Source organism: Papaver somniferum, chromosome 4 (assembly GCF_003573695.1).
Source record: "Papaver somniferum cultivar HN1 chromosome 4, ASM357369v1, whole genome shotgun sequence".
NCBI classification, from domain to species: domain Eukaryota; kingdom Viridiplantae; phylum Streptophyta; class Magnoliopsida; order Ranunculales; family Papaveraceae; genus Papaver; species Papaver somniferum.
Genome location: NC_039361.1, coordinates 117,060,434 through 117,087,416, shown reverse-complemented (window position 1 = coordinate 117,087,416; position 26,983 = coordinate 117,060,434). Strand labels below are relative to the sequence as shown.

The window sequence follows — 26,983 nt, the reverse complement described above, 5'->3', positions numbered from 1 at the left end:
CACAACACTTATTAAGCCGCTACAAACACTAGCCTACTACCAATGAACTTCGGACTGGACTGTTATTGAACCCTAATCAATCTCACACTGATTCAAGGTACATTTGCGTTCCTTACGTCTCTCATCCCAGCAGGATACTAGTCACTTGATTCCCTTAGCCGATCTCACCCACAACCAATAGTTGCTACGAACCAAAGTCGAAGACTTGATAAACAAATCTGTCTCACACAAAAAAGTCTTTAGGAATAGATAAATTTGTGTCCTAAAGAAATACCTACGAGTTTTGTTTCGTCTTTTCATAAATCAAGGTGAACAGAAATCAATTGATACACCAAACTTATATTCCTGAAGAACAGCCTAGAAATATCAATCACCTCACAATAATCTTAATCGTATGGTAGCGAAACAAGATATAGTGGAATCACAAACGATGAGACGAAGATGTTTGTGATTACTTTTATCTTGCCTATCGGAGATTAAATCTCGAGCCAATCTTAAAGAAGATAGTACTCAAACACGATAGAAACAACAAGATCAGAGCACACAACTACAGAGAAAATAGTTGGGTCTGGCTTCATAATCCCAATAAAGTCTTCAAGTCGTTATCCTACAGGGTTTCGTAAAAAACCTAAGGTTAAAGGAGAATCGACTTTAGCTTATACAACTAATATCACACAGGAGGTGCGGGGATTAGGTTTCCAGGTTGCTAGAGTTCTCCTTTATATAGTTTTCAAATCAGGGTCTGCAATCAATGTTACCTTGGTAACAAAGCATTCAATATTCACCGTCAGATGAAAACCTGATTAGATTCAAGCTAATATATTTCAACCGTTAGATCGAAATTATCTTGTTATACACAAATGAAATGTACCCTCATCAAGGTTTATGTAACCGTACCTAAACGTGTACACCATGTTGTCTCAATCGTAGTCAATCGAGGTTAGCTATATGAACTCTCTCTTATCAACCTTATTCATCTTAACCATAACTAGTTCAAATGACTAAATTGAAACTAGTTAAAGAGTTGTTCAATTGTTATATTCTCATAAAAGTATACAAGAACACAATTGAAGCAAAATCTGTTTGATTCACTCGAATCAATTCATGAACATTATAGCCACGGTTTGCAAATAATGCATTCCTTAATATATAAATGTATTAGTTCATGAGCCAACCGATTTAAGAACTTTAACCACTCAAGTATGCAAACGGTTCCGCATACTTAAGCAGCCGGTTTGAGTTTGGGTTCGCCAGTATGCAAACGGGTACGCATACTTAGTACAGTTCCAAATCCCAGCAGAAATTCCTGGACCTATACCTTACGCAAGAGGAAGAGATGTTTTCCTTATTCCTTGTCTCTGATTATTCATTATAGAGCCAATGAAGGACATCTTCCTTTTCCAAAATATTTTGCATCTTTGTTTATCGATTTTTGAAAACTATGAATGGTTCTGAACATCTCTTTCGAAAGTGGTGTTAATTTCTTATGAGATTTTATTTTCTTATTTTGATATGATAAAGTATTAGAAGAAAACTTTTCAAGAATCTTTGTGCAATCCATATTTAGGTGATCCAGGTTTTTACACAAGGAGGACTTAGGATCTGTTATGTCCTTGCACTTTATCACGTTATTCTTTTTACAAAAGGAGTTTGACCGTGACAAATTATTAGGAGGGACATGCTGATTTATTTTAAAAGAATTTTTCGAAAAGAATCGATCCTTCTTCTTGTGATCATAGTTGCGAGATATCGCATTTTTTTGAACACAATTCTTTGGTCAAGAGATCAATTTCTTCTGAGGAAGTTAGATTGTTTATCATGGAATAATCAGAGATGTTAGAGAGACAAGTGTGATTATCAGCAAAATATGTAAGAGAACTTTCACAGGCTTCTTCCTCGGAACAATCAAGAGTTGTCATCCATGCTTTGGTTTTCTCACTAACCTCCTTATTGAGACAAACAGATATATGATGACTATATCTGCTGCACTTGGAACAAGTTCTATCATCATAGTCTTTGTGAACTTTCTTATCCATTCCATTGATTGAGGAGGAGGATTTCATACGAGACTTTCTTTTTCTCCGCCTAAGAGATGTCTTTAACTGTTGTAAAAACATTAAATGAGTTGAATTAAAGCAATTCTCATCCTTAATATCAATCAATTCAGGACATAAAGAATCTATATCAGGTGCAGCAACATGATTGTAAGATAAGTGAAAATTTTCTCTTTTACTTAGTTCAAGATCAAAAATATTTAGCTTTCCAACAAGAGTATTCCTAGAAAGTGTTTCAAGGTTATTTCCCTCAACGATGGCATGTTTCTTAGAATCGTATCTAGCTGGTAGAGATCTGAGAATTTTTATCACAATGCCCTTTTCATAAATAGTCTTACCCAGTGCAAACGATGCATTAACAATTTCAGACTTTGTGATTAAACTCATCAAATGAATCTTCATCAGCCATACGAAGGTTTTCCCAATCATAAGTTAGGTTTATTCCCTTCAAATACGGTTGCTAAGATAGCCTAAGCATCTTTAGACTTAGTACGCGTAGTCACATGGTGCTAAAGATCTGGGGTAATTGCGTGAATGATAGCATTTAAAGCGTCTAATATTCTTTGCAACAATTACACCATCTACCGTAATTTTTGGAGGATCATAGACATTTAAAACACGAACCCATGGTTGAAAATCACGCGCTTGTAGAAAGGCGTGCATAACAGTTTTCCACCACAAGTAATTCGAGCCATCGAAGACTGGCAGTATGTTTATAGAGATATCACTTCTGTCCATAGAGTCAGATTGCTACAAACACATACTTATGAGGTCTTAGCGTATTTGCTTTATTTGATACCAATTGAAAACGCGGGGGTATAACTACCATACCCAATATTTCGTTCGGCAATCTGTATGGACTAAACTCCAATATAATTCCGAGAGAACCAACTTAAAAGTGAGATTCAATCAAGAAAGATATCAAAGAGCTTTATCTCTTTATCAATACAATCAATAAATCAACTAGATAGAAATCCGTGAGACTGTTTTTTATGAGAATAACTCGAATGGTACCAAAGACCAATGGCCGAGTATGAATCAAGTCCTATCCAACAAACAAGGTCGGATTTATCAACTATAATTGAACTACGCACAACCTGCAATATTTCAATTATATAAATAAATATAATGCGGAAAAACATAACACAGACACCTGAAATTTTGTTAACGGGAAACTGAAAATGCAGAAAAACCCCGGGACCTAGTCCATATTTGAACACCACACTGTATTAAGGCGCTACTGACTCTAGCCTACTACAAGTTAACTTCGGACTGGAATACAATTGATCCCCAACCAAGTCTCACACTGATTAAGGTACAGTCACGTTCCTTAAGATTGTTTTACTTACTGGATTTGCACTTTTCGCATTTCAATTTATGTAGCAGTTCCACGTCGAAGCCCCTGATTTATCGGGAAAGTTCAGCTTCAAGATGTGGAGGCCACAGAGGCATCCCGAAAGAAAAAGGGAAAATCGGTTGTAATATACCAAGTATGTCACCGAGTATGTTTATTTAGATTGGATACTCTTTCATATTTCTGAGTAGTTCTTCCATGGTACTGTCACTAGCAATATATGATGTTCAGTTTCTTACTAAGAAGTCTATAGTGGACAGAATCCTCCTTTGACATATCAAAATAATTCTTTCCCCATTGTTTGTGGGTGAAAACTGTTTCTGCTGGTTTTGGTAATTTCGGGTGTGTGGGTGAGAAACAAATCTAAACCCTAAACAATACACTACATGGGAGTACTTTTGATTCGAGAGATCAATCTGTACAATCCTGGCCTAAACCAAGAAATGGCCTTTTCAGGTTTGCTTTGGTCACAAAGTGAAGGAAAAGGGTTGGTCTTAGGGAGGGAAGCGAAGAGAGTGTTGAGACCAGAATCGTTGATTATGAAGGTGTGGTTGTTTATGACTTGTATCAGAAAGTAGAACTGGCTAGCAGAATGGAAATCTACCAGGTGATTTCTAGATACCATGTTGTTGCCGACCCAAAACTTGTTGTTTGGTGAAAATAGGTGAAGCCTATTTATATAAGTCATATTGAAACGTACCCTGGTCTCCTAGGAAGTGGAAACGATCAAGTGGTGGAAGAATAGAATAACGTGTAACCGTCAGACGTTATGCTTCCATGATGAGGAAAGTAAATTCGTGTAACCATCAGTCATTACGCTTCCATGATGAAGGAAATGAATTATTTTACACCGTTACTTTTCACCACCACTAATTGTCCTACTTCATGACACTTTCTTGTAACGGGCGCATTGCACGACGCACGCTGTAAACCTCCAGACCAATACCTAGATGAGTATCCCCCAGTTTGTGACATGTTTGATGTCTCGAGTGTTTTCGTGGAAAAGGTGTAGCAGGTTGCTATGTGTGGCAAGTCAAAGTCAAGAGACTTTGCCATAGGAAAATAACATGTGATGATATTAGGCTTGCCTTGGTCGGCCGCCTAAAACTTGCCACAAGTCCGTCAGTTTGGTGGCGAACTTGAATGGATGAGATTACATCTCATGAGGTAGGGTAGCCGTTGATTATGGCCACATCTCGTTGTATAACAAAGTGGCGCCATTAGCATAGTGGCGCCTGGCATAGCCGTGGCGTAACGGGTTGCCTAGGACTTGCCGCAAGTCCGTTAGTTCAGTGGCGAACTTGGATGGCTGGGATTGCATCTCATGAGGAAGAGTGGCCATTGATTATGGCCGCATCTTGCTGTACAACGAAGTGGCGCCATTGGCATAGTAGCGCTTGGCGTAGCCGCGACATAACGGCATGCTAGTAGCAGTGGCATATCGACATGCTAGTAGCGGTGGAATAGCGGAATGCTAGTAGCTGTGGCATAGCAACATGCCAGTGGCGTGGCATAGCGGCATGCTAGTATCCGTGGCATGGAGGCATGCCAGTGGCATTGTAGCATGGCCAAACCTAAGGTTTGGCTCCGTGTCCAAAATTAGGGCTTAGCGGCGTGGCCAAGGCTAGGATTTGGCGTCATGGTAAGAATTAGGGCTTGGCGGCGTGGTCAAGGCTAGGATTTGGCGCTGTGGTAAGAATTAAGGCTTGGCGGCGTGGCCAAGGCTAAGATTTGGCGTCGTGGTAATAATTAAGGCTTGACGGCATGGCCAAGAATAGGTTTTGGCGCCGTGGTAAGAATTAGGGCTTGGCGGCGTGGCCAAGGCTAGGTTTTGGTGTCGTGGTAAGAATTAGGGCTTGGCGGTATGGTCGAGGCTTGGTTTTGGCGCAGTGGAGTCGGACCCACATGTGGCGTGGCGACATTGGCTCTGTTTCCACGTCAATCCCATTTCTCTGGGAAACGTTATTTGGCTTTGGTAGCAACTTGCCCAAATTAGGGTTTGGCATGTCGAAACCCTAATTAGTGTGTGTGGCATGCGGCCTCGGCATGGCGATACTTATGTGCAAATGGCGCCATGGCTATGCCAAAGGAACTATGGCAAGGCCATATTGTAGACACGGCCACATGATTAGGGATTGTCGTGGGTGGCTATTTATGGCAGGTATCCACGAAATGGCATGTTACGAAGTAGCATGTTGGCATGTTACCGCGGCAAAGTGGCATGTTGGCATGTTACCCCGGTAGAATGGCATGTTGGCATGCCGATCAATATGTTGTTGTGGTAGGGCGCGTTTGGCTTGCCAGTTAGCATGGTAGCGCGATAGGGTGCGTTTGGCCTTTATGTATGGTGGCAAGTTTAGAGCAACTTGATTGGCCACGAAAAGAGGGCCGGCCAAGCATGGGCGTGGCTACACTTCTGGCGAGAGTGTGGAGAGTTTAAAGCGACCTGATTGGTCGAGGGAAATAAGGCTGGTTTAGGATGGGTCGTGGCCAGTGGCGCCAGCTGGCCTAAGGCATGGCCACGCCTCTCTTTGCTGTTGCGTCTCCCTATTTTTTTTTTGATTTTGGGCGAGGTTTTGCACCTGCTAATCCATGACTGATTAATTACCTAGTTTTACTAGGCTTAATTTTGACAAGCAAGGTCTAGTATACTGCGTGAGGCGCGAAAACCCTAACTTCTGCAAGTTAGTAAGGTCTGGTATACTGCGTGAGGCGCGAAACCCCAACTTCTGCAAGTTAGTAAGGTCTGGTATATTGCGCGAGGCGCGAAACCATAACTTCTGCAAGTTTAGTCAGGACAATTAATTGAATTCTATGTGTTGACACAAAGTTTTTTTAAGTTTATTTCCAGAGAGAAGCATGCTTTTCTGATTTGAATACCTTATGCAAAAACCTTATCCTTGATACTTTGAGATTCGTGCTACTCTGCTGCGAGTGAACACAAATCGTCATGCCATATCAATATTAAGAGTTCAGCCGGAGAACATAGCATAGAAGGCATTTAAAGGAACTTATATTAAATAAATATAGGCGAGGCGCCGAAATTTACAGAACATCGGGGATGGTTGCTACATTCGCCAGTCTGGATAAATTTCATGTAAATATATTGAACGGCTCAATAAATATGTCGGTGGAGAGGTTAGCACTCACGGCACCGTTTCCTTGCTGAGTGACGGCACATCAGATGCAAGGTTTTACGATTTTAACCCTAAGCTAAGAACCACCATCAACATTAAGTCCCATGCTTAACGCGTAACAGTGGCATTGTTGCGGGGTAAGCATGAGATGGTGACAGACAAGAGTAAAATCGAAAGGGAAAGACGTGACGATTGCTGGAAATTCGACTAACCTTGGCATGAGAAATCCGTGATCCTTGTATTGGCGGTTTTGCATAAATTCGGCTTGGCCATGGGGTATTGGCATTAGCGCTGCAGCTTTGGTTATTGATCGGCAGAGGTGACATTGCAACTTGGTCTGCGGAAGGGGCGCTGGTTGGCTAGGTCCGTGAAGTGTATGGCACTTGGTTGGCTAGATCACGGAGAAGCAGAGATGGCACGGCTGGATCCTGATTCGTGGAACGGTGGATGGCGCTGCTTTGAACGTCCAAGATGGCGCTTCCTTGGCTGGTGGAGATAGAGCTGCTTTGAACGGCTAAGATGGCGCTAGCTAGGTCAATGGTGGAAACTGGCTTCAGTCCATGGAATGGTGGAAAATGGCTTCAGTCCATGGAATGGTGAAACTGGCTTCAGTCCGTGGAATGGTGAAAATATAGCGCTGGGACTTTGGCTTCAAATGGTGATGGTGGCGCTGATGGCTTCAGTCCGTGGAACGGTGGAAATGCCACTTGGAAAGCTTGTTGGCTGGATCACGGAATGCTGGAGCGTTGGATTGACCACGGAATGCTGGAGCCATGGAGAGTTGGCTTTACGATGGAGTGCTAGAGCCATGAAGCGTTTGTAGGTTGAGCGACTGGTGTTCCTCGTGCTGGCGCGCTGCTGGTTCGGTCATGGAGAGGAGATATTGCCACACTACTTGTTCGGCTATGGAGCATAAGTGTGGTGCGCCTAATCATCCATTCTCGTTCATGGAGCAATAAGGAATCCTTGTTCTGTTCAAACTCTATAAACTGCGTTCGTATGAAAAGGGGTATCGACCCTCTTCTATTTTTGTTGGTCGTCCGGCTCCGTGCTTTCATCTGCAGCATCTGGCCCCTCTTCGTCATTTGTTAGCGGTGGTAGAGCGAGCATTAATGGCAACAAATCAATCTCCAATAGTTATAATCAACGGCAAGGAAAGCCAGGAGAACTCAAGGTAGGTGCTCTCGCATGTATCCACCCAACAGTAGCATCGATCTTCTCCATAATGTGTAATAAGGCTCTGACTCCATAAGAATGAGTATCTAACCTATCCAGTGGATTTCAAAATTTACCAAACTCCATCACGATCTTGGGATAGATGGATGAAATATATGCTCGACAATGATCATGTCAGGGCTAATCTTGGAGATTGTGGTTGCGTTGTTGGTCCATCCTTGATTTTAGGTTATTTGGTGTCTGGACTTTCTGATTGCGATGATGATATGTTGTGGATGCTTTCATGGTCGAAATCTTCTGGAGCCATTGGGTGAAGTGGACGAGCTGAGAGCGTTCCGTTGCCGATGTACTGTTATCAAGTCTTTAAGGACTTCGTTCCAAGCAACATCCTTTGAACCATATTATGAATCTTGGACTATTGCATGGAACGGGATGTGGTGAGCAGTCCCCAGTTATACTTCTGTTAGATCTGATAGCGTGCCCAGATATGTGAATGTATCTCTGTGGCGTACTTTTGGGGTCTTTGATGCGCGCGTACGGCTTCATGCTGAGAAATTATTGCGGCTCGTAGAACTTTGACAATGATGATGTTGTAATCGGAAATAACCTGGTTGAGGGCAGTGAAGGAATCCCATTCTGGTAGTCCCCCTATGTAATTATCCTGAACCTATTTTCTCGTGGAAGATGTGCTTCAATTGCATTCACTGGTAAGGTGGTGACTGCGTTTAAGATTCTAAAAATGAAGGAGGCTTTGCATCGCCTTGAATCCACGCATATGGGATTTGATACAATCTTATCATACTCTCCTGGATGTGATGCTGGGATTCTTGGAATATCACATGGACAAAAAATTCTGGATAACGAAGAGGTGGAAGTGAGAGAGTTATGTCGTTAATCGTGGCTCCCTCTGTCTCTTCAAGAAAAATGTTTCAGCTCTCTGGAGTTATCTCATGAATGCTTGATTGTTGTCGGGGATGGACCGTGATGAGCAGTCCCTAGTCGCACTTCTCTTTGGTTACTGAAGTTGTTTTCTCTGAGTAGGCTTGGGATCCGCAGTGGCCTCGTAAAGTGTTGCAGTGGCCTTCTAGATAGAGAGGTGATGATATTCTTACATTACACCTTTGAAGGGTGGATGACCTTGTCGTGGCTATGATTTTTGGTTGGCCGTGTCTTCTGAGCTTTGACAGTGAAGGGATCCCGTGTAGAGCCTGAGTCCCCAAGTGCGGTTTACATGTTTCTATCTTGTATGGTCAATGAGTTGACCATGATAAAGACAACATCTTGCATCCGTATTGGTGACTTTATTACTTCTTCCACGTGAAACTAAAACATGGAGAAGTATGGATTACCTTTGTAGTGGTTGTTGATATGGTATGCTCTGACAAATGAGGAGCAACAGTTCTTGGCAGCAGATGTGATCGGAAGAGACTACATCGTCATGGGAACCAAAATAGGTTGGCTGAAATTGCATGGGCGTCTATGGAAGCAAAGGGATTGGCTGGATGCGTAAGCGAGTAAACTGTCCACGGCCACAAGTTTTGGCGGGATGGATCAAAAAGTGGTCACAACTACGAACCTTGGCTGGCTGTGATCACGATCCTTGACAGGGAGGAGTGTCGACTTCTAGAGAAAACGTTGAAGCGGAGCGTCTCTTGGAGAGAAATATTGAAGCGGCTTCTGTAGGTGAGACGTTGAAACGGTTCCTAGAGAGAAACGTTGAAGCAGAGCGGATTCTGGAGAGAACGTTGAAGCGGGGCGGCTTCGGGAGCGAAAATTAGAAGGGGGCTTGGATCAAAAAGTAGAAGCGGCTCCTGGAGCAAATTTCGAAGCGCCAACGCAACACGGCTGAGAGTTTGAAAATATATCTCGGCGCTGCACCTTGGAGAAATAAAAGTCTCACACACATGCTCCGTCATAGGTTGCATGGTTTCGTGAACAGAGTTCCCAGAAAGCATTAATGCATAACTCCACCAAGATGTTCGATCACATTTGGTTTATGAGAATCTAACGCCTGAATTCTGAATCCCTTGACTAATCATTAGGATGTTCATTGTTTCACTCCTTTGAGCCTTAAGCAAAAACTTCTTGTATTTCCATCAAATCAGCAGTGGTAATAAGGGATCGGCTTCCTCTGGCTCCCCCAGTCTCTCATCCTGATGGTGGAGTAAAAGCGGCTCTGGTGACTGCTGGAGGTGTCACACTTGAAGAAACGTTGGGGGTGGCGGCAACGGCTCTGGCTCTGGTGACTGGAGGTGTAATGCCCGAAGGAACGTTTTCGCGCCGCTGGTGTTAACAGGTGGCGTATTAATGCCACTGGAAGAAACGTTAATACCAAGAGTAATCTAAGCGCTAGTGTTTTCAGGGTTTCTTGCTGATCCGTACCTAAGTTCTACCATCTTGATATCGGGATTGAAAAAATGAAATTGGAAATTGGTATTGCAACCGAGAGACTAATCTCCCACTGTGGTCACCAATTGTTTGTGGATGAAAACTATTTCTGTTGGTTTTCGTAATTCCAGGTGTGTGGGTGAGAAACAAATCTAAACCCTAAACAATGCACTGAACGGAGTACTTTTGATTCGAGAGATCAATCTGTATAATCCTGGCCTAAACCAAGAAATGGCCGTTCCAGGTTTTCTTTGGTCACAAAGTGAAGGAGAAGGGTTGGTCTTAGGGAGGGAATCCAAGAGAGTGGAAAGCTATGACTTGTATCAATCTGTGGTTTTTTATGACTTGTATCAGAAAGTAGAACTGGCTAGCAGAATGGAAAGCTACCAGGTGATTTCTAAATACTGTGTTGTTGTCGACCCAAAACTTGTTGTTTGGTGAAAATAGGTGAATCCTATTTATACAAGTCATATTGAAACGTACCCTGGTCTCTTAGGAAGTGGAAACGGTTGAGTGGTGGAAGAATAGAGTAACGTGTAACCGTCATACGTTATGCTTCCATGATGAGGGAAGTGAATTCCTGTAACCGTCAGTCATTATGCTTCCATGATGAAGGAAATGAATTTTTTTACACCGTTACTTTTCACCACCACTAATTTTCCTACTTCATGGAACTTTCTTGTAACGGGCGCATTGCACGCCGCACGCTGTAAACCTCCAGACCAATACTCTGATGAGTATCCCCCAGTTTGAGACATGTTTAATGTCTCGAGTATTTTCGTGGAAAACGTGTAGTAGGTTGCTATGTGTGGCAAGTCAAAGTCAAGAGACTTTTCCATAGGAAAATAGCATGTGATTCTATTAGGCTTGCCTTGGTCGGACGCCTAAAACTTTCCACAAGTCCGTCAGTTTGTTGGCGAACTTGAATGGCTGAGATTACATCTCATGAGGAAGGGTAGTCGTTGATTATGGCCACATCTTTGTTGTGTAAGACGTGGAGTAACGGGTTCCCTGGGACTTGCCGCAAGTCCGTTAGTTCAGTGGCAAACTTGGATGGCTGAGATTGCATCTCATGAGGAAGAGTGGCCATTGATTATGGCCGCATCTTGTTGTATAGCGAAGTGGTGCCATTGGCATAGTAGCGCCTGGCGTATCCGCGGCATAGCGGAATGCTAGTAGCCTTGGCATAGCGGCATGCTAGTAGCCGTGGCATGGCGTCATGCCAGTGGCGTTGTGGCATGGCCACGCCTGTGGCGTTGTAGCATGGCCAAAGCTAAGGTTTGGATCTGTGGCCAATATTAGGGCTTGGCGGCGTGGCCAAGGCAAGGATTTGGCGGCGTGGTAAGAATTAGGGCTTGGAGGCGTGGCCAAGTCTAGGTTTTTGCGTCGCGGTAATAATTAGGGCTTGACGGCATGGCCAAGGCTAGAATTTGGCGTCGTGGTAAGAATTAGGGATTGACGTCGTAGCCAAGGCTAGGATTTGGAACCGTGGTAAGAATTAGGGATTGACGACGTGGACAAGGATAGGTTTTGGGGACGTGGTAAGAATTAGGGCTTGGCGGCGTGGCCAAGGTTAGGTTTTGGCGCCATGGTAAGAATTAGGACTTGGCTTTGGCGCCGTGGAAGAATTAGGGCTTGGTGGCGTGGCCAAGGCTTGGTTTTGGCGCCGTGGAGTCGGACCCACATGTGGCGTGGAAACATTGGCCATGTTTCCACGTCAATCCCATTGTTGTGGGAAACATTATTTGGCTTTGGTAGCAACTTGCCCAAATTAGGGTTTGGCATGTCGAAACCCTAATTAGTGCGTGTGGCATGCGGTCGCGGCATGGCGATACTTATGTGCAAATGGCGTCATGGCTATGCCAAAGGAACTATGGCAAGGCCATATTGTAGACACGGCCACAGGATTAGGGATTGCCGTGGGTGGCTATTTATGGCAGGTTGCCACGAAGTGGCATGTTACGAAGTAGCATGTTGGCATGTTACCGCGGCAAAGTGGCATGTTGGCATGTTACCCCGGTAGAATGGCATGTTGGCATGCCGATCAATATGTTGTTGTGGTAGGGCGCGTTTGGCTTGCCAGTTAGCATGGTAGCGCGATAGGGTGCGTTTGGCATTTATGTATGGTGGCAAGTTTAGAGCAACTTGATTGGCCACGAAAAGAGGGCCGGCCAAGCATGGGTGTAGCTACACTTATGGCGAGAGTGTGGCGAGTTTAAAGTGACCTAATTGGTCGAGGTAAATAGGGCCGGTTTAGGATGGGTCGTGGCCAGTGGCGCCAGCTGGCCTAAGGCATGGCCACGCCTCTCTTTGCTGCTGCGGATCCCTGTTTTTTCTGATTCTGGGTGAGGTATTGCACCTACTAATGCATGGTGGATTAATTACCTAGTTTTCCTAGGATTAACTTTGACAATCAAGGTCTGGTATACTGCGTGAAGCGCGAAAACCCTAACTTCTGCATGTTAGTAAGGTCTGGTATACTGCGTGAGGCGCGAAACCCCAACTTCTGCAAGTTAGTAAGGTCTGGTATATTGCACGAGGCGCGAAACCCTAACATATGCAAGTTTAGTCAGGACAATTGATTGAATTCTATGTGTTGACACAGAGTTCTTTTAAGTTCATTGCCAGAGAGCAGCATGCTTTTCTGATTTGATTACCTTATGCAAAGACCTTATCCTTGATACTTGGAGATTCGTGATACTCTGCTGCGAGTGAACACAAATCGTCATGCCATATCAACATTAAGAGTTCAGCCGGAGAACATAGCATAGAAGGCATTTAAAGGAACTTATATTAAGTGAATATAGGCGAGGCACCGAAATTTACAGAACATCTGGGATAGTTGCTACATTCGCCAGTCTGGATAAATTTCATGTAAATATATTGAATGACTCAATAAGTATGTCGGTGGAGAGGTTAGCACTCACGGCATGATCGAATTTTATATAGTGGTAAATAGAGTTGTCGTTCACTCAGACTTAGTTGAGATTGATTCTAGTCTTAAATATAAAAATAAGAAATTATATACAAAATATGTCACGGGATGAAGAATTCACTGGGACTCGGGATTTCATTGTTTTTCATATTCAAGTAGTTCAGAAATTAATCCTAGGCAATTATAGCTCCAAATACAAGAAATATTAACTCTATTCTTTGCCAAAATAGATTTCGTAAAACATCAATTATAAATTACAAGCATAGTGTATCAAAAGCACCTAAGACTAAGCATACACTATCAAACAAGATAACAATTCATTAATATAAATCATAAATCATTTATAATCGGTGCAAAAAGTAAATATGGAATTAATTAAATTTATCACATGATGAAACTCAGCTGCGTCCGTCGTCCCAGCGATCGGGTCTAGCTCATCATGTTGAAAACACTCTCAAAGAATTTATTTATTCTCAAAAATGGTTTAAAAGTAATGAAAAGGGGAGAAATGATGAAAAGCCGGGTTTGTAACAATTATGCTTGTTACAAACTAACTGTTACAAAGAACAATACAACTAATGTGTCACTGTCACTGTAGCATGAACGACTGTCTACAGGCATCTTATGTTCTTCGTGTTCATCAATGGCAGCAGCAGCAGCAGGTTTCTCAAACTTGATTTCTCTCCATTCTGTTCTCCCCCCTAACGCTCCATCCCATTATCTGACTCCAAACTCAGCTATAAATACACCACAGGACCATCAATCTCTCGAGTAAATACCAGAAAATATCGTATTAAAGTTTAAGAGATTTTATTCTCCTTTCCTCTATTATACACGTCTGAGTTGTCTAAAACTTTTCAAACTCTCTCTGGATTGGATAGAAACAAATTTTCAGAGAATATATCCTCTTAAATCCAACGTAATATACTCTTATAACTCAAGCGTAATCCGAGAATATTTGTTACCCTGTTTAACGCAACAACCATTCATGGGCATATTTTATTCCTTGTTTTCCTTCCAAAAACACGTCCTGCGACCTATTGATTAAGTGACAACATAATCGCAGCATAATATCCATGAAAATCTCCCAGAAATCTTTCTCAAAATCTCGTGCAGTGGTGATGAAATATTTCCCGCCGAAAATGATTTTCAAATGAAGAAGAATGGGGTGACCCCTATCCATAGTAGGGGCGCCTTTAACAACAGGGGTGACCTGGGGTGGCCCTTATTCAAAATGAGGGTGCCTTTAGTACTTTTCCGGGGGTGCCCCGAGCAACTTTTCGAGCCGAATTTTCCAAAAATGTTTATTTCCCAAAAATACCTACAAAACATAAAATACCATAATAAGTACGAAATCGAGTACCAACAATACAGAACATTGAGGACAAATTAGACAGAAAAATGTGTCTATCACGGCACCGTTCCTTGCAGAGTCACGTCACATCAGATGTAAGGTTTTACAATTTTAACCCTAAGCTAAAAACCACCATCAACATCCATTCAATTTTATGGTTAATTAAAAATGAATATGGATTCTAGATTTTTGAGGTTATGTTAATTATATAATTTCGTGTAATCTTTCGTAAACAGAACTATTATATCGCCTGATAACCCATTAGCCACGTTTTTAATTGTAATAGAGACGACCTCGAGCAAACGTTAGAAACGTTCCTGGCATAAACACGGTGGGGCTCGTTGTTATTGGTTCCATGATTAAATTTTTTGATTGTTGTTGTAGTAATGAGGTTCAAACTCTCGGACTTGTGAAGATTAAATTTAAAGATTTAATAAAATTATATACAAAAATATTAACAAAGTTGGCGAGAGGTAACCAAGACACTAGAATCCACTATTACACATGAATGATGTCAAATATTTCATAACTCTAATTATCATTTTATCCTTTATTTCTTAATCCACAAATAATCAAACATATTCTCAAAAATTAATTGTATCACTTAAGCATAGATTATCTAACCAAAGCATAACCTATCTAATTGAATCACAACTAATGAAGAAAATTATGTAAACTTTTAAGAACTCTGCTAAAGCAGTGATTGAGTGAATTATAATTAAATATTGGAGAAAATGAAATAGTTACCCAGTGTTCATGTGTGAATAGCTTCATCCATTGCCTTGGTTACGAGAGAATTAGCCTCTCATCATGTTGGAAAACCTCTCAAAGAATTTCATTAATGCTCAAAAATGGTTTACAAATGATGAGAATATGAGAAATACAATAAAACCAGAGAACTACGACCCTCAGTGAAAAAAAAAGACTGCTGCAGCTGTGTCGCAAACGCTGTGGCAAATAAGACTGCCTGATGTACGACCCACAAGTGTGAGTCGTTATTACTGTAGAAAAATGACTGCTGGTGCAGGTCCGTTCTTCGTGTTCTTCATGTTCATCAGCAGCAGCAGCAGCAGAAACCGAGTTTGGGAAAACTCGAATTTCTTCTTCTCTGGCTCTCCTCAGCCCCCCAGACTCTCGACACCTCTTCTATGAGTCCCCAGCACTCTATATATACTCCACAGGATCAAGAAGTCTCGCTATAACTCAAGATAATTCTCTCTTAACTCGGTTTGATGAAAAAATATTCTGGGAATATTTTCTTCCCTGATTTAGCTTCTCACGCATAGATTTCCATCCTGGTCACTCTAGAAATGTTTACACACGACCCACAATGTTGCTAGAGCCCTCATGCATGAGCAGAACACGCTCAAATCTTCTCCAATCCCGTGTTCAACCTGTGTTTCCCTGTTTTGAATTCCGTGAATTATCCAGCCAATTATGGCCAAATTTGATCGAACCAAAAGCCCAAAACGTGTTTTCTAGGACATATCACAACTTCCTACCAAAAATCAGCCATTGAATCGCCCTAGAACACGTTCAAAAATTCCAACAAAACATCTGCTAGTTGATAGTATTTTTTCCCGCCAATTTTTGGTTTTTGAATTTGGGAAGAAGATGTCCTCCCCCGAAACCAGAACTGGGGTGCGAATAGCATCTGCCTTTGGGGTGACCTGGGGTGCCCCTTAGTAATTGAGGTGCCCATTACCCAACGGTGAGAGTCCGAATAACACGTGTCCTCCGGGGCTTTTACCAACTTTTCGAGCCGAATTTTCCAAAAAATGTTTATTTTCCAAAGGTGCCTACAAACACATAAAACACCAAAATTAGAACAAACTCGAGTGCCAACAATATATAGTATTGAGATCAAATTAAACACAAAAATGTGTCTATCAATACCCCCAAACTTATTATTTGCTAGTCCTCGAGCAAAATTTATTTTTGAAAAGATAAAAAGAATACACTTAGCACGTGCAGCAGGCCGTTAAACCGCTAGGTGGCCCTAGCGGCGGAGTGTTGTCTCCGGAGGGTTTACCAGAGGTGTACCCACAAAACCTTTTCTCCTAATTGGTCACAAGTATCCAAAGAGCTATGAGGACATACATATTCTCAACCTATCTCCAAGTAAGTAGAATGCCAAAGAAATTAAAGGTGTCAGCTCTAAAGCTGACTGAAGAAAAGGGGAGACACATCCACACGACTGCTAGATAAAGAGATATCCGCTAAACAGCTAGATAAACATTGTAAGATGCGTCCGCTGCTTTACAGCTGGTAAGATTATGAGAGAGATAAAAATGAGAGGGACATCTGCTACACAGCTGGACTAATTACGTGTGATGAGTTAAACCAGTGCTAGAAAGATTTTGTGCCAGATTGAAAGCAGACTAACAAAGCAACCAAAATGCATCTTTCTTCGACTCTCTCACAGTGCTCAGTAGAAACAACGCCTTCTTCGGTCTTCAACTGTTGATGATAAACTCTGGAACCTCATAGAACCTTGACAATTAACTCTTCTCTTCGATTTCTTGCTTGACTTATAAATTTCTTCTTCCCTATGGCCTTATTGAACAAAAAGAACGTAATGATGTTTTTGTTTTTGAAAACAAAAAATTACAAGACAAAAATTTACATGGCCATGAGAGAAGGACTTTCAAAACTTGGATCTTCGCAACTTGTGATGTCTTGGTATCATGGATTCTAACAACTTATATCATTTGCTCTTATAACTTCAACTTTGATTTTTGAATTATTCTCTTCTATTGTTGCTTCTAAACCTAAAACGTCTTCAACTTTCTTCATAGATTTTGATGTCGCTCCGCTTGTTGATGATGATAAGTTTCTACTAAGAGAGAGTCGCAATCCAGTAACTAAGACTACATTGTGAGGTTGCTTTGTCTTTCTGGCATTTCCCTGAACTACTTTCCTTTCCATCATGTATGGTTAGGTCCATCACGGTTACCCTCTAAAAGGAACAAGTTCTCTCCTGAATTTCAAGGATCTCAATTTCTTTTTCTCTAATGTCTCAATAAGTTGTTATCTCTAGCATTCCAATTACTATCTTTTCAGTGAGAAACAGTATGTAAACTTAGCTAACCGGATACCATGTGACGCTAGAAGTTTCAAAAGTGCAACTAAAAAGTTTCTCCCATACCCCCAAACTTAAATCTAACATTGTCCTCGATGTTCTAAAGATAAAATTAAAAGCATGAACAAGGAGAAACTGTTACCAATGAAGCAAAAGTGATAAGGAAAGATATTACCATGTCGCATGAATATTGGGTTACCTCCCAAGAAGTGATAAGTTTAAAGTCTTCATCCATACTAAGAAAGGATTAGTCACCACGTAGAATCATATAGTAGTAGCCAGAATAACTGTGGGTCATCTGGATCAAAAAGTGTTACCCACAAGAAGAGGAAACTGCAACAGACCAAGAAGATACCGAACATACCCTTGCTTAAGACAACTACATCTAGTTGTGGTTCAGGTTCAGGCTCTATAAAAGGGTCTAAATAAAAGGTTTTCATCGGTTCGGTTTCCTCAAAGCTAAGATCTGGTTCAGGTATTAGAGTCTGGAAAAACTCAACTAAGAACTTAGAAGCACATAACAACAACCTGAATAATTGGGGATCCTCTGAGTAATTAGATTAGACTCACAAAGTTGACCATAATAATGGTCATTCTTAAGAAAATGTGTCGACCCTAATATCCTAAAGTAATTAGGTTTAGTCTCAAAACTTGATATCCGACACATCTGAAAATCATATGTTCCCACAATTGGAAGAAAATTTTTTGGTGGGAAAACAAAGTCAATCTTGGTATCATAGTCTGGGTTAACCATATCAACCAGAGGATGGATTTCTAACAACTGAGCTTCTCTATGGACATTATTAGGTTCGGGAAAACATGTATGAAGATAATCTTGTAATATGGTTGAGGCATAAATGTAAAGTCCTACACGAGGGAACTTTCTAAGAGTTAAAGCATATGGAGAATGATAATCACCCCCAAACTTAGAGTTTTCTGTGTCTCTATAAAGACTAGTCACAACTTCCCTAATTTCTAGGTCATCAGATTCCTGGAAATGGTCAATTGATTCTTCTAAGTCAGGTTCATCCTCACTCATCTCTACGAGTTCATCTTCTTCGTCTAATACTATTGTTTCTAAATCGCTAGACTCTAAAACATTATTCTCAGAATAAACTTGTTCCTCTAAATCATTATCGGCTTTGTAAACAGGAAATACTACATCGTCTAAAACGAGGGTATCTCTAGTCAAATCCTCGTCCTTTTGAATAGGTGAATAATTATTAAAATTATTTGGATTTCAACTAGAAATAATATTATCCTTGTAAAGCTCAATTGGAGTAACCATTTCCTGATCACTATTCCTACATAAGTATGATTCTCCATCAACACTATCCTCATCATAATAACATGAAAAAGATCGAACCTCATCAAAACAAGTAGTGCTACCAATTCTAACCTTGTCATCTTGATTATGAAAATAACTATCCTCATTTTTAAGGGTATTATTGGAAACACTATATTGGAAAGTAAGATTATTTCAAGCAAGTCTTTCGTTCGTCTCAGCCATCAGCTTGAGGGATTCCTCTATAGAAAGTTCACTCATTATTGTAGTTCTTTCGTCTAGAATTACACTATTCATCTCAGCTAACTTACGCGTCGACTCAGCTAACTCCCTGAGGGACTATTCTAAAGGAGGAATAGGAACAGAAGGATCATAAAAAGGACTACTTTTCAATAGTTTGATTGTATCCTCTAGAGACGAAGAACTAGTACTATAATCTTCTTGCTCGTAAGACTGATGCATGTGTGGATAGTAATTGGGCTCACCAGGGTATGACCCATATCCTTCCAAATGATGGCGTTCCCAACCACTATTCCCAACATGGTCATAGAAAGGATGATGTCCATATTCAAATTCAGGTCGATAATCATTGTATTGACTTCTATCATACCAGTTCGACATTCTTAATTGTAAGGGAATTCTACATAATCACAAACAAGGCTGACTCGACCAAATCAAACCTATAAAATCTAGCAAACAACAAGCATGATGGCTCCACTTAGATTGTTTCTAGACCAGCTTCTAATCCTTCGAAAGGGAATTCGTTACAATTTAAGCAAACCCCTCTGGAATCAATCCGAGTCAAAGTAAGTTGAATTGAGGCGAGGGAAGCTCAGTGGAGCTTTGATACCCAAGGCCTCACCGCTATCACAAGGCGGCGCAGTCACGCATTCAACTCACATAAACCATCATGAACTTCGAAGTATGCTAAAAGAGTAACCAATATTTTTCGAACGACTTTCCTATTAAGCTCGTTACCCTATAGGTCTCGTTCTAGTCAAAATTTTAAGCTTAGGTTCGCGTTTGGTTTCGTTTTCCTAAGGCGGGCAAGAAGGAAACGGTGATGAAATCCGAGTCCTTATCTTAATTTGGCCAGGCCTTGCCCTTTACTAGGAAATTAAAACAATTGTATTCAAATCCTCAGCATATATTCACCTTAAGGCATACAATAAACCCGCTGACAGGGGATTCACGGGTGTTTCGAAAGCTTACCTCCCGTACCAGACGGGCGAAGAACCGCTGAAGTCGACTCGGGCCACGACTTCTATGTCATGTGCGAACCCGAGGGGCCGAGACGATATTGTAATCGTCGTCCTTCCCTGTAAACAGTTTTATATTTAATGTACCCTTCCTTAGGGTTTAAAAAAAAAATTGTCCAAGTCCAAAGTCCAAATAAAGTGCAAAAGAAAAGAAAAAAAAATACAAAAAATGGAAGGTCTCTAAAAATAAATAAAATAAATTCTCTCTCTCTTTTTTTTAATTTTTCTTTCGTTTTTTTTTTTTTTTTTTTGCTTTGTCTTTTTCCTTCTCTTTTAGCTTTAAGCTTTGATTCCAAGTCTTTAGTATCCAACTTCAAACCTGTAATACAAAGACACACCCAAAGAAACGTAAAAAGAACGAATGAAATAAAAAAAACCTAAAAATTCTACCTAAGCACAAATCCGCGTCGGCGGCGCCAAAATGATTAAATTTTTTGATTGTTGTTGTAGTAATGAGGTTCAAACTCTCGGACTTGTGAAGATTAAATTTAAAGATTTAATAAAATTATATACAAAAATATTAACAAAGTGGGCGAGAGGTAACCAAGACACTAGAATCCACTATTACACATGAATGATGTCAAATATTTCATAACTCTAATTATCCTTTTAATCCTTTATTTCTTAATCCACAAATAATCAAACATATTCTCAAAAATTAATTGTATCCCTTAAGCATAGATTATCTAACCAAAGCATAACCTATCTAATTGAATCACAACTAATGAAGAAAATTATGTAAACTTTTAAGAACTCCGCAAAAGCAGTGATTGAGTGAATTATAATTAAATATTAGAGAAAATGAAATAGTTACCCATTGTTCATGTGTGAATAGCTTCATCCATTTCCTTGGTTACGAGAGAATTAGCCGCTCATCATGTTGGAAAACCTCTCAAAGAATTTCATTGATGCTCAAAAATGGTTTACAAATGATGAGAATATGAGAAATACAATAAAACCAGAGAACTACGACCCTCAGTGACAAAATAAGACTGCTGCAGCTGTGTCGCAAACGTTGTGGCAAATAAGACTGCCTGATGTACGACCCACAGGTGTGAGTCGTTATTACTATAGAAAAACGACTGCTGGTGCAGGTCCGTTCTTCGTGTTCTTCATGTCCATCAGCAGCAGCAGCAGCAGAAACCGAGTTTGGGAAAACTCGAATTTCTTCTTCTCTGGCTCTCCTCATCCCCCAGACTCTCGACACCTCTTCTATGAGTCCCCAACACTCTATATATACTCCACAGGATCAAGAAGTCTCGCTATAACTCGAGATAATTCACTCTTAACTCGGTTTGATGAAAAAATATTATGGGAATATTTTCTTCCCTGATATAGCTTCTCAATAGTAGATTTCCATCCTGGTCACTCTAGAAATGTTTACACACGACCCACAATGTTGCTAGAGCCCTCATGCATGAGCAGAACACGCTCAAATCTTCTCCAATCCCGTGTTCAGCCCGTGTTTCCTTGTTTTGCATTCCGTGAATTATCCAGCTAATTCTGGCCAAATTTGATTGAACCAAAAGCCCAAAACGTGTTTGCTAGGACATATCACAACTTCCTACCAAAAATCAGCCATTGAATTGACCTAGAACACGTTCAAAAATTCCAACAAAACATCTTCCAGTTGATAGTATTTTTTTCCCGCCAATTTTTGGTTTTTGAATTTGGGAAGAAGATGTCATCCCCCCTAACCAGAACTGGGGTGCGAATAGCAGCTGCCTTTGGGGTGACCTGGGGTGCCCCTTAGTAATTGAGGTGCCCCTTATCCAACGGTGAGAGTCCGAATAACACGTGTCCTCCGGGGCTTTTACCAACTTTTCGAGATGAATTTTCCAAAAAATGTTTATTTTTCAAAGGTGCCTACAAACACATAAAACACCAAAATTAGTACAAACTCGAGTCCCAACAATATATAGTATTGAGATCAAATTAAACACAAAAATGTGTCTATCATTCCACTAGAGATACCAACAACCACGATTCAACAGATGACAACACTTCTGATAATGGGGAGCACTACGAAAGTTATGAGCCAGGTAATGCAGAAGTTGCTGCCAAAAATGTTGTGAGTCAACCAAGACCAAGTACTACCGGTGCCTCGACATCTACAACTTCTACTTCCCGAGGTATAAGTTTTGACCGCATCAAAACTTCATTTCCTTTTTTTCACTGTCTTTAATTCTTTTCAAAGTATATGTACATATACCATCAGTATCTTATGACTTATATCTTTTCAAGAAGACATTTTTCGTTGGGCTACTCAATTACCAGTGCGTAGAAGTCCAAGACTCGGTCAACATCCCCAACATGGAGAGCCGTCACGTACACATAATGCTATCGGTATAGTCGTATTTGTCTTGTTATCAACATGTATATTTTGGTTTAGTATATATCCATCTGTGTTTGTAGTTTTATTTGTGATAACGGAATGATTAGTTTCACTAACTGAATGTATGTCTCAATGTATGTAGTAACAAATGAAAATCTTGCTTCCAACTTAAATCTTCGTAGAAGCCCTCGACTCATGGGACATGCTCAATCTCGGCATGCACAAAATGCAATATGTAAGTTTTTTTTTTAAATTTTGAAATGGTTATATATAATTTTTTTGAAATGGGTATATGGAAATACATGCTCAGAATGGATAAGGTAATATTTGTGAATCAATAATGTCTCTATGTTCTTTGGAATAATTGTTAGATAAATATAAGAAAGTTGGTTCCCGAAAGATAGAAATACCTATTAATAATTGTTAGCATGAACACTATGGCACTCAGTTTGATAAGTTGGTATACATTTTCAAAAACATTTAGATTGGTTAGTCATTGTATGCTGAAATATACGTGCAGCAAATCCACAAGGAGTTCAAGTTGGAAGAGGGAGGGGTCGTCCACTTCAAAGTGTTGCAGGAAGATCCTCATTCTTGAATTGTGCGAGAGGCATTACCTATAAAGTTGGATTCAAGAAGTTACATCTGCCTCCACCAAGCACATGTCCAAAGTGCCAAGCGATGATTTTTTATCGTGAACCAAAAGGCTTTTGTTGTTCAGATGGGGAAGTTATTTTACCATTTGTTTCACCCCCTATTGAGCTTTTGGAGATGTATGAAGATCAAACTGAAGTTGGGGAACACTTTCGGAGGTACATACGACGTTACAATCAGTGTTTCTCATTAACGTCAATTTGGGTGAATTATGATAGAGAATTAGCTGATAATAGAGAAGGTGTCTACACATTTCGTGTTCAAGGTGATATCTACCATAAAATAGGCAGTCTTCTACCTCCTGTGGTTGAAAATGAAACAGACCCTCCAAGAACAGTTCGTCCAAGATATATACATATGTATATTTATGATACAGATAACGAGATTAATTGGAGGATGGAAGAAGGTGGTGCCGATCTAAACAGGGAGGTGATGGAGAAGTTGAGGACAATTTTGGATACACATAATAGGTTCATGCATGTAATCAGGCCGCTTGCAAAACGAGAAGACATCCAAAGATGTAGATTGGTCATTAAAGAACAACCTGCAACCAAGAAGCAGTACACGCTTCCAACTGCTTCACAAGTCGCCGCAATTGTAGTTGAAGGAGATGGGTATGCTAAACCTGGAGAGCGAGACATTGTAGTACGAAAAATATAAGGAAAGTTGTTATTTATCCAAGAAACAACGGGTTGTTGATCCTCTCCAATATCCACTTTTGTTGCCATATGAGAGTTATAGATTGGACCAGAATAGTATGGATGAGAACGGCAGACAGTTTACATGCCTTGAGTACTACTCCCACATGTTACAGGTATATATATGATATAAATGTTTAACAGCTACACTTTATAATTGAACTTACACATATTATGTTGACACAGATAATATAAATAATTTATATATTTGCTGCCGCTAATGTTTGACAGATTCGAAGTCATGACGCGTCGCTTCTTCTTCGAGGTGGAAGACTACTACAACAATATGTTGTGGATAACTGGGTGAAGATTGATTCGTCTAGACTTAGATGGTTATCTAATCATCAAGAGAAGATAAGAGCTGAATTGCATCAAGGTATACAAGATGCACGAATGGAGGGCGAAACTAGTGCAAGTAAGTTAATAGATAATCACTTTATTTTTTTGGCCCAGTGCTAATTAAGCATAGCTACATTCATTTTATTCTTTATCTTTAGATATTTACTGCGGAATAGGATGACGACAAACAGTTCAAGGAAATACTTCCTTGAAATCTGAAAATTTATTCTTTTGCATGACAGAGAATTTTGGTCAAAGGAAAGTGCTTCCTTCCTCATACATGGCCAGACCACCTGACATGTACCATCGGTATCAGGATGCAATGACGCTGGTGCAAAAGTACGGTAAGCCCGATTTGTTCATTACAATGAATTTCAACCCACTTTGGGATGAAATTGTGTCCAACCTAAGACCGGGTCAATCTGCATCGGATATACCCGATCTGACTACAAGGGTATTTCGTGCAAATCTCGAAGATCTGAAGGAAGATCTTTTTACCAAGTTAATATTTGGCAGAATAGCTTCCCATGTGCATGTTGTTGAGTTTCAAAAAATGGGTCTTCCTCATGTTCATATGTTGATTATATTGAGAGATGAGGACAAATTACAAGGTCCGGATGATTATGAAAAGATAGTGAGAGAAGAAATACTTGACCCCGAGGAAGAGCCAGAACTACACGAGTGTGTGAAAAAGTGGATGATTCACGGTACATGTGGTAGTAAGTGCATGAGAGACGGTAAATGTAAGAGAAACTTCCCAAAAGAGTTTTCTGAGTGTACTGTGCAAGGAAAAGATGCATACCCCGTTTACAGGAGACGTAATGATGGGAGACGCGTAGATAATAGGATGTCCGTGCCTTATAACCCTTGGTTATTACATAAGTATGATTGTCATATAAACGTAGAAATTTGTAGCATTGTGGAGAGTATTAAATATCTTTACAAGTATGTGTACAAGGGTCCGGATTATGTATCTTTTGGAGTGCAACCAGTAGACCATGACGAGATAACAAGGTATATTAATGCAAGATGGGTTTGTGCCCAAGAGGCAATATGGAATATCTTTATATTTCCTCTTTACAAGGACTATCCTTCGGTAGTGAGATTACAAATACACCTTCCCAACCAACAGAGCCTCAGGTACTATGATTACCAAACTTTAGATGAAAGAAATTTGAGAACAACTTTGACATAGTTCTTCGTGACAAATGCTCGCGATCCTCAAGCGAGAAAGTTGCTATATCGTGAATTTACTGAATGCTACTGTTGGGATACAAAAACAAAAGAGTGGAGAAGACGAAGAAGTACACGGAAGGCGATAGGGAGGGTTTATACAGTACCTTCATGTGCAGGAGAGGTGTGGTTCTTAAGATACATTATGAACCACGTTAGAGGTCCAATTTCTTTTGATGATCTATTGTTAGTTGACGTAGAGAGATGCCGAACATTCAAGAGAGCTGCCGAAAAACTAGGACTCTTAGAGAATGATCAGAGTGCGAAAGCGTCTTTGGCTGAAGTAGCAACAGTCAAGATGTCGTCTGCTCTGGGAAGACAATTCGCTTCTATCTTGAACTTTTGGAATCCATCGGGGGTGAGAGAATTATAGGATGAATTTTTCAACAGCATGGTCCAGGATTACTCAAGTTCAAGCAATACAAGCTTGACATTCTTATCAGATCGCTTTCTTCATGAATTTAATTTGATACTTAAGCAGCACGATAAAGATATATTTTTTTTTCCATGTATGATCTACCACCGATTATTGGCACATTGGGTGAGGAAGTTGAGATTTAGAGTCTGATTCAAGAGGAGTTGTCGATTCCTATATCCGACGAAGACCTGTCTTCTGTACAAAAGTTGAATAAAGAGCAGTATAGGGCCGATGATATAATCATGGGATCAATTGAGAGAAAGGAAAGTAAAGTCTTCTTCATAGATGGTCCCGGAGGTACTGGTAAGACCTATCTCTATCGTGCTATTCTGGCGACTGTCAGGAAAAATGGTGGTATTGCGTTAGCAACAACCACGTCGGGAATAGCTGCTACTATGCTACCTGATGGGAGGACAACACACTCAAGGTTTCAACTTCCGATGACACCAACATCAACTTCAACGTGTCTTACTAAGAAGCAAACCGAGGAAGCTAAACTTTTGAGGCATGCTACCGTCCTTATGTGGGATGAAGCTACAATGGAGCATCGCTACTCTTTGGAAGCATTTGATCGGAAGATGAGAGATATCACAGGGGTTGCTGAACCGTTTGGTGAAAAGATTCTAATCATGGGAGGTGATTTCCGTCAGGTACTACAGTGATTCCAAGGAGTACAAGGGGACAGACAGTCGATGCATGTCTTAGCAGGTACATTGCATTTTTTTTCTTTTATTATAAAAAAATGTTTTATATTGATATGTGATACTTAATGTTTATTAAACTCTGGTACTTAATTAAAATTTTAAGCGGATAATTCGAAATGACATTGAATTACATTACATTCTTAACAGATCACATTTGTGGGAAAATGTACATGTTTTGCATCTGAAGAAGAATATGCGTGCAGCCGAGGATGCATCTTATTATGAGTTTCTGATTCGTGTTGGTGACGGGGATAAACCTTGCGTTGCTAATGAGATGATAAAGGTTCCGGAAGATATGGTCATACCATGGGTTAGTGATGCTTCTTTGTCTTAGCTTATAGATGTTACATTTCCAAACTTGGTGAAAATTCCAAAGATAGAGACTACATGTGAAAAGGTGAGGGTACCCAAATATACCTCAAGCTAAAACTTTTCCTACCTATAAATCCTTTCTCCAAAAGTGATTGTCTATGGACTGAGTCGATGCAATACAACTAATTGGTTCACACTTCGTGTGATCGTCTATGGATACGAGATCGAGACAATACAACAACGAAGTATGTTTACTTGATACAAAG

At 40.5% G+C, this 26,983-nt stretch overlaps 1 protein-coding gene across 1 annotated transcript in view; it reads left to right on the top strand.

The window, feature by feature from the left end:
* LOC113273038 overlaps nucleotides 1-26,739 on the top strand; it is a 43,691-nt gene extending 16,952 nt beyond the window's left edge. Inside the window, exons 3-11 of the mRNA XM_026522810.1 lie at nucleotides 21,993-22,156; nucleotides 22,502-22,594; nucleotides 22,880-23,627; nucleotides 23,755-23,827; nucleotides 23,943-24,126; nucleotides 24,293-25,190; nucleotides 25,443-25,641; nucleotides 25,845-26,351; nucleotides 26,509-26,739. Of these exons, the coding sequence (XP_026378595.1) occupies nucleotides 21,993-22,156; nucleotides 22,502-22,594; nucleotides 22,880-23,627; nucleotides 23,755-23,827; nucleotides 23,943-24,126; nucleotides 24,293-25,190; nucleotides 25,443-25,641; nucleotides 25,845-26,351; nucleotides 26,509-26,739 (3,097 nt within the window). The remainder of the gene's footprint in view (nucleotides 1-21,992; nucleotides 22,157-22,501; nucleotides 22,595-22,879; nucleotides 23,628-23,754; nucleotides 23,828-23,942; nucleotides 24,127-24,292; nucleotides 25,191-25,442; nucleotides 25,642-25,844; nucleotides 26,352-26,508) is intronic.
* The last annotated feature ends 244 nt before the right edge of the window (nucleotides 26,740-26,983 follow it).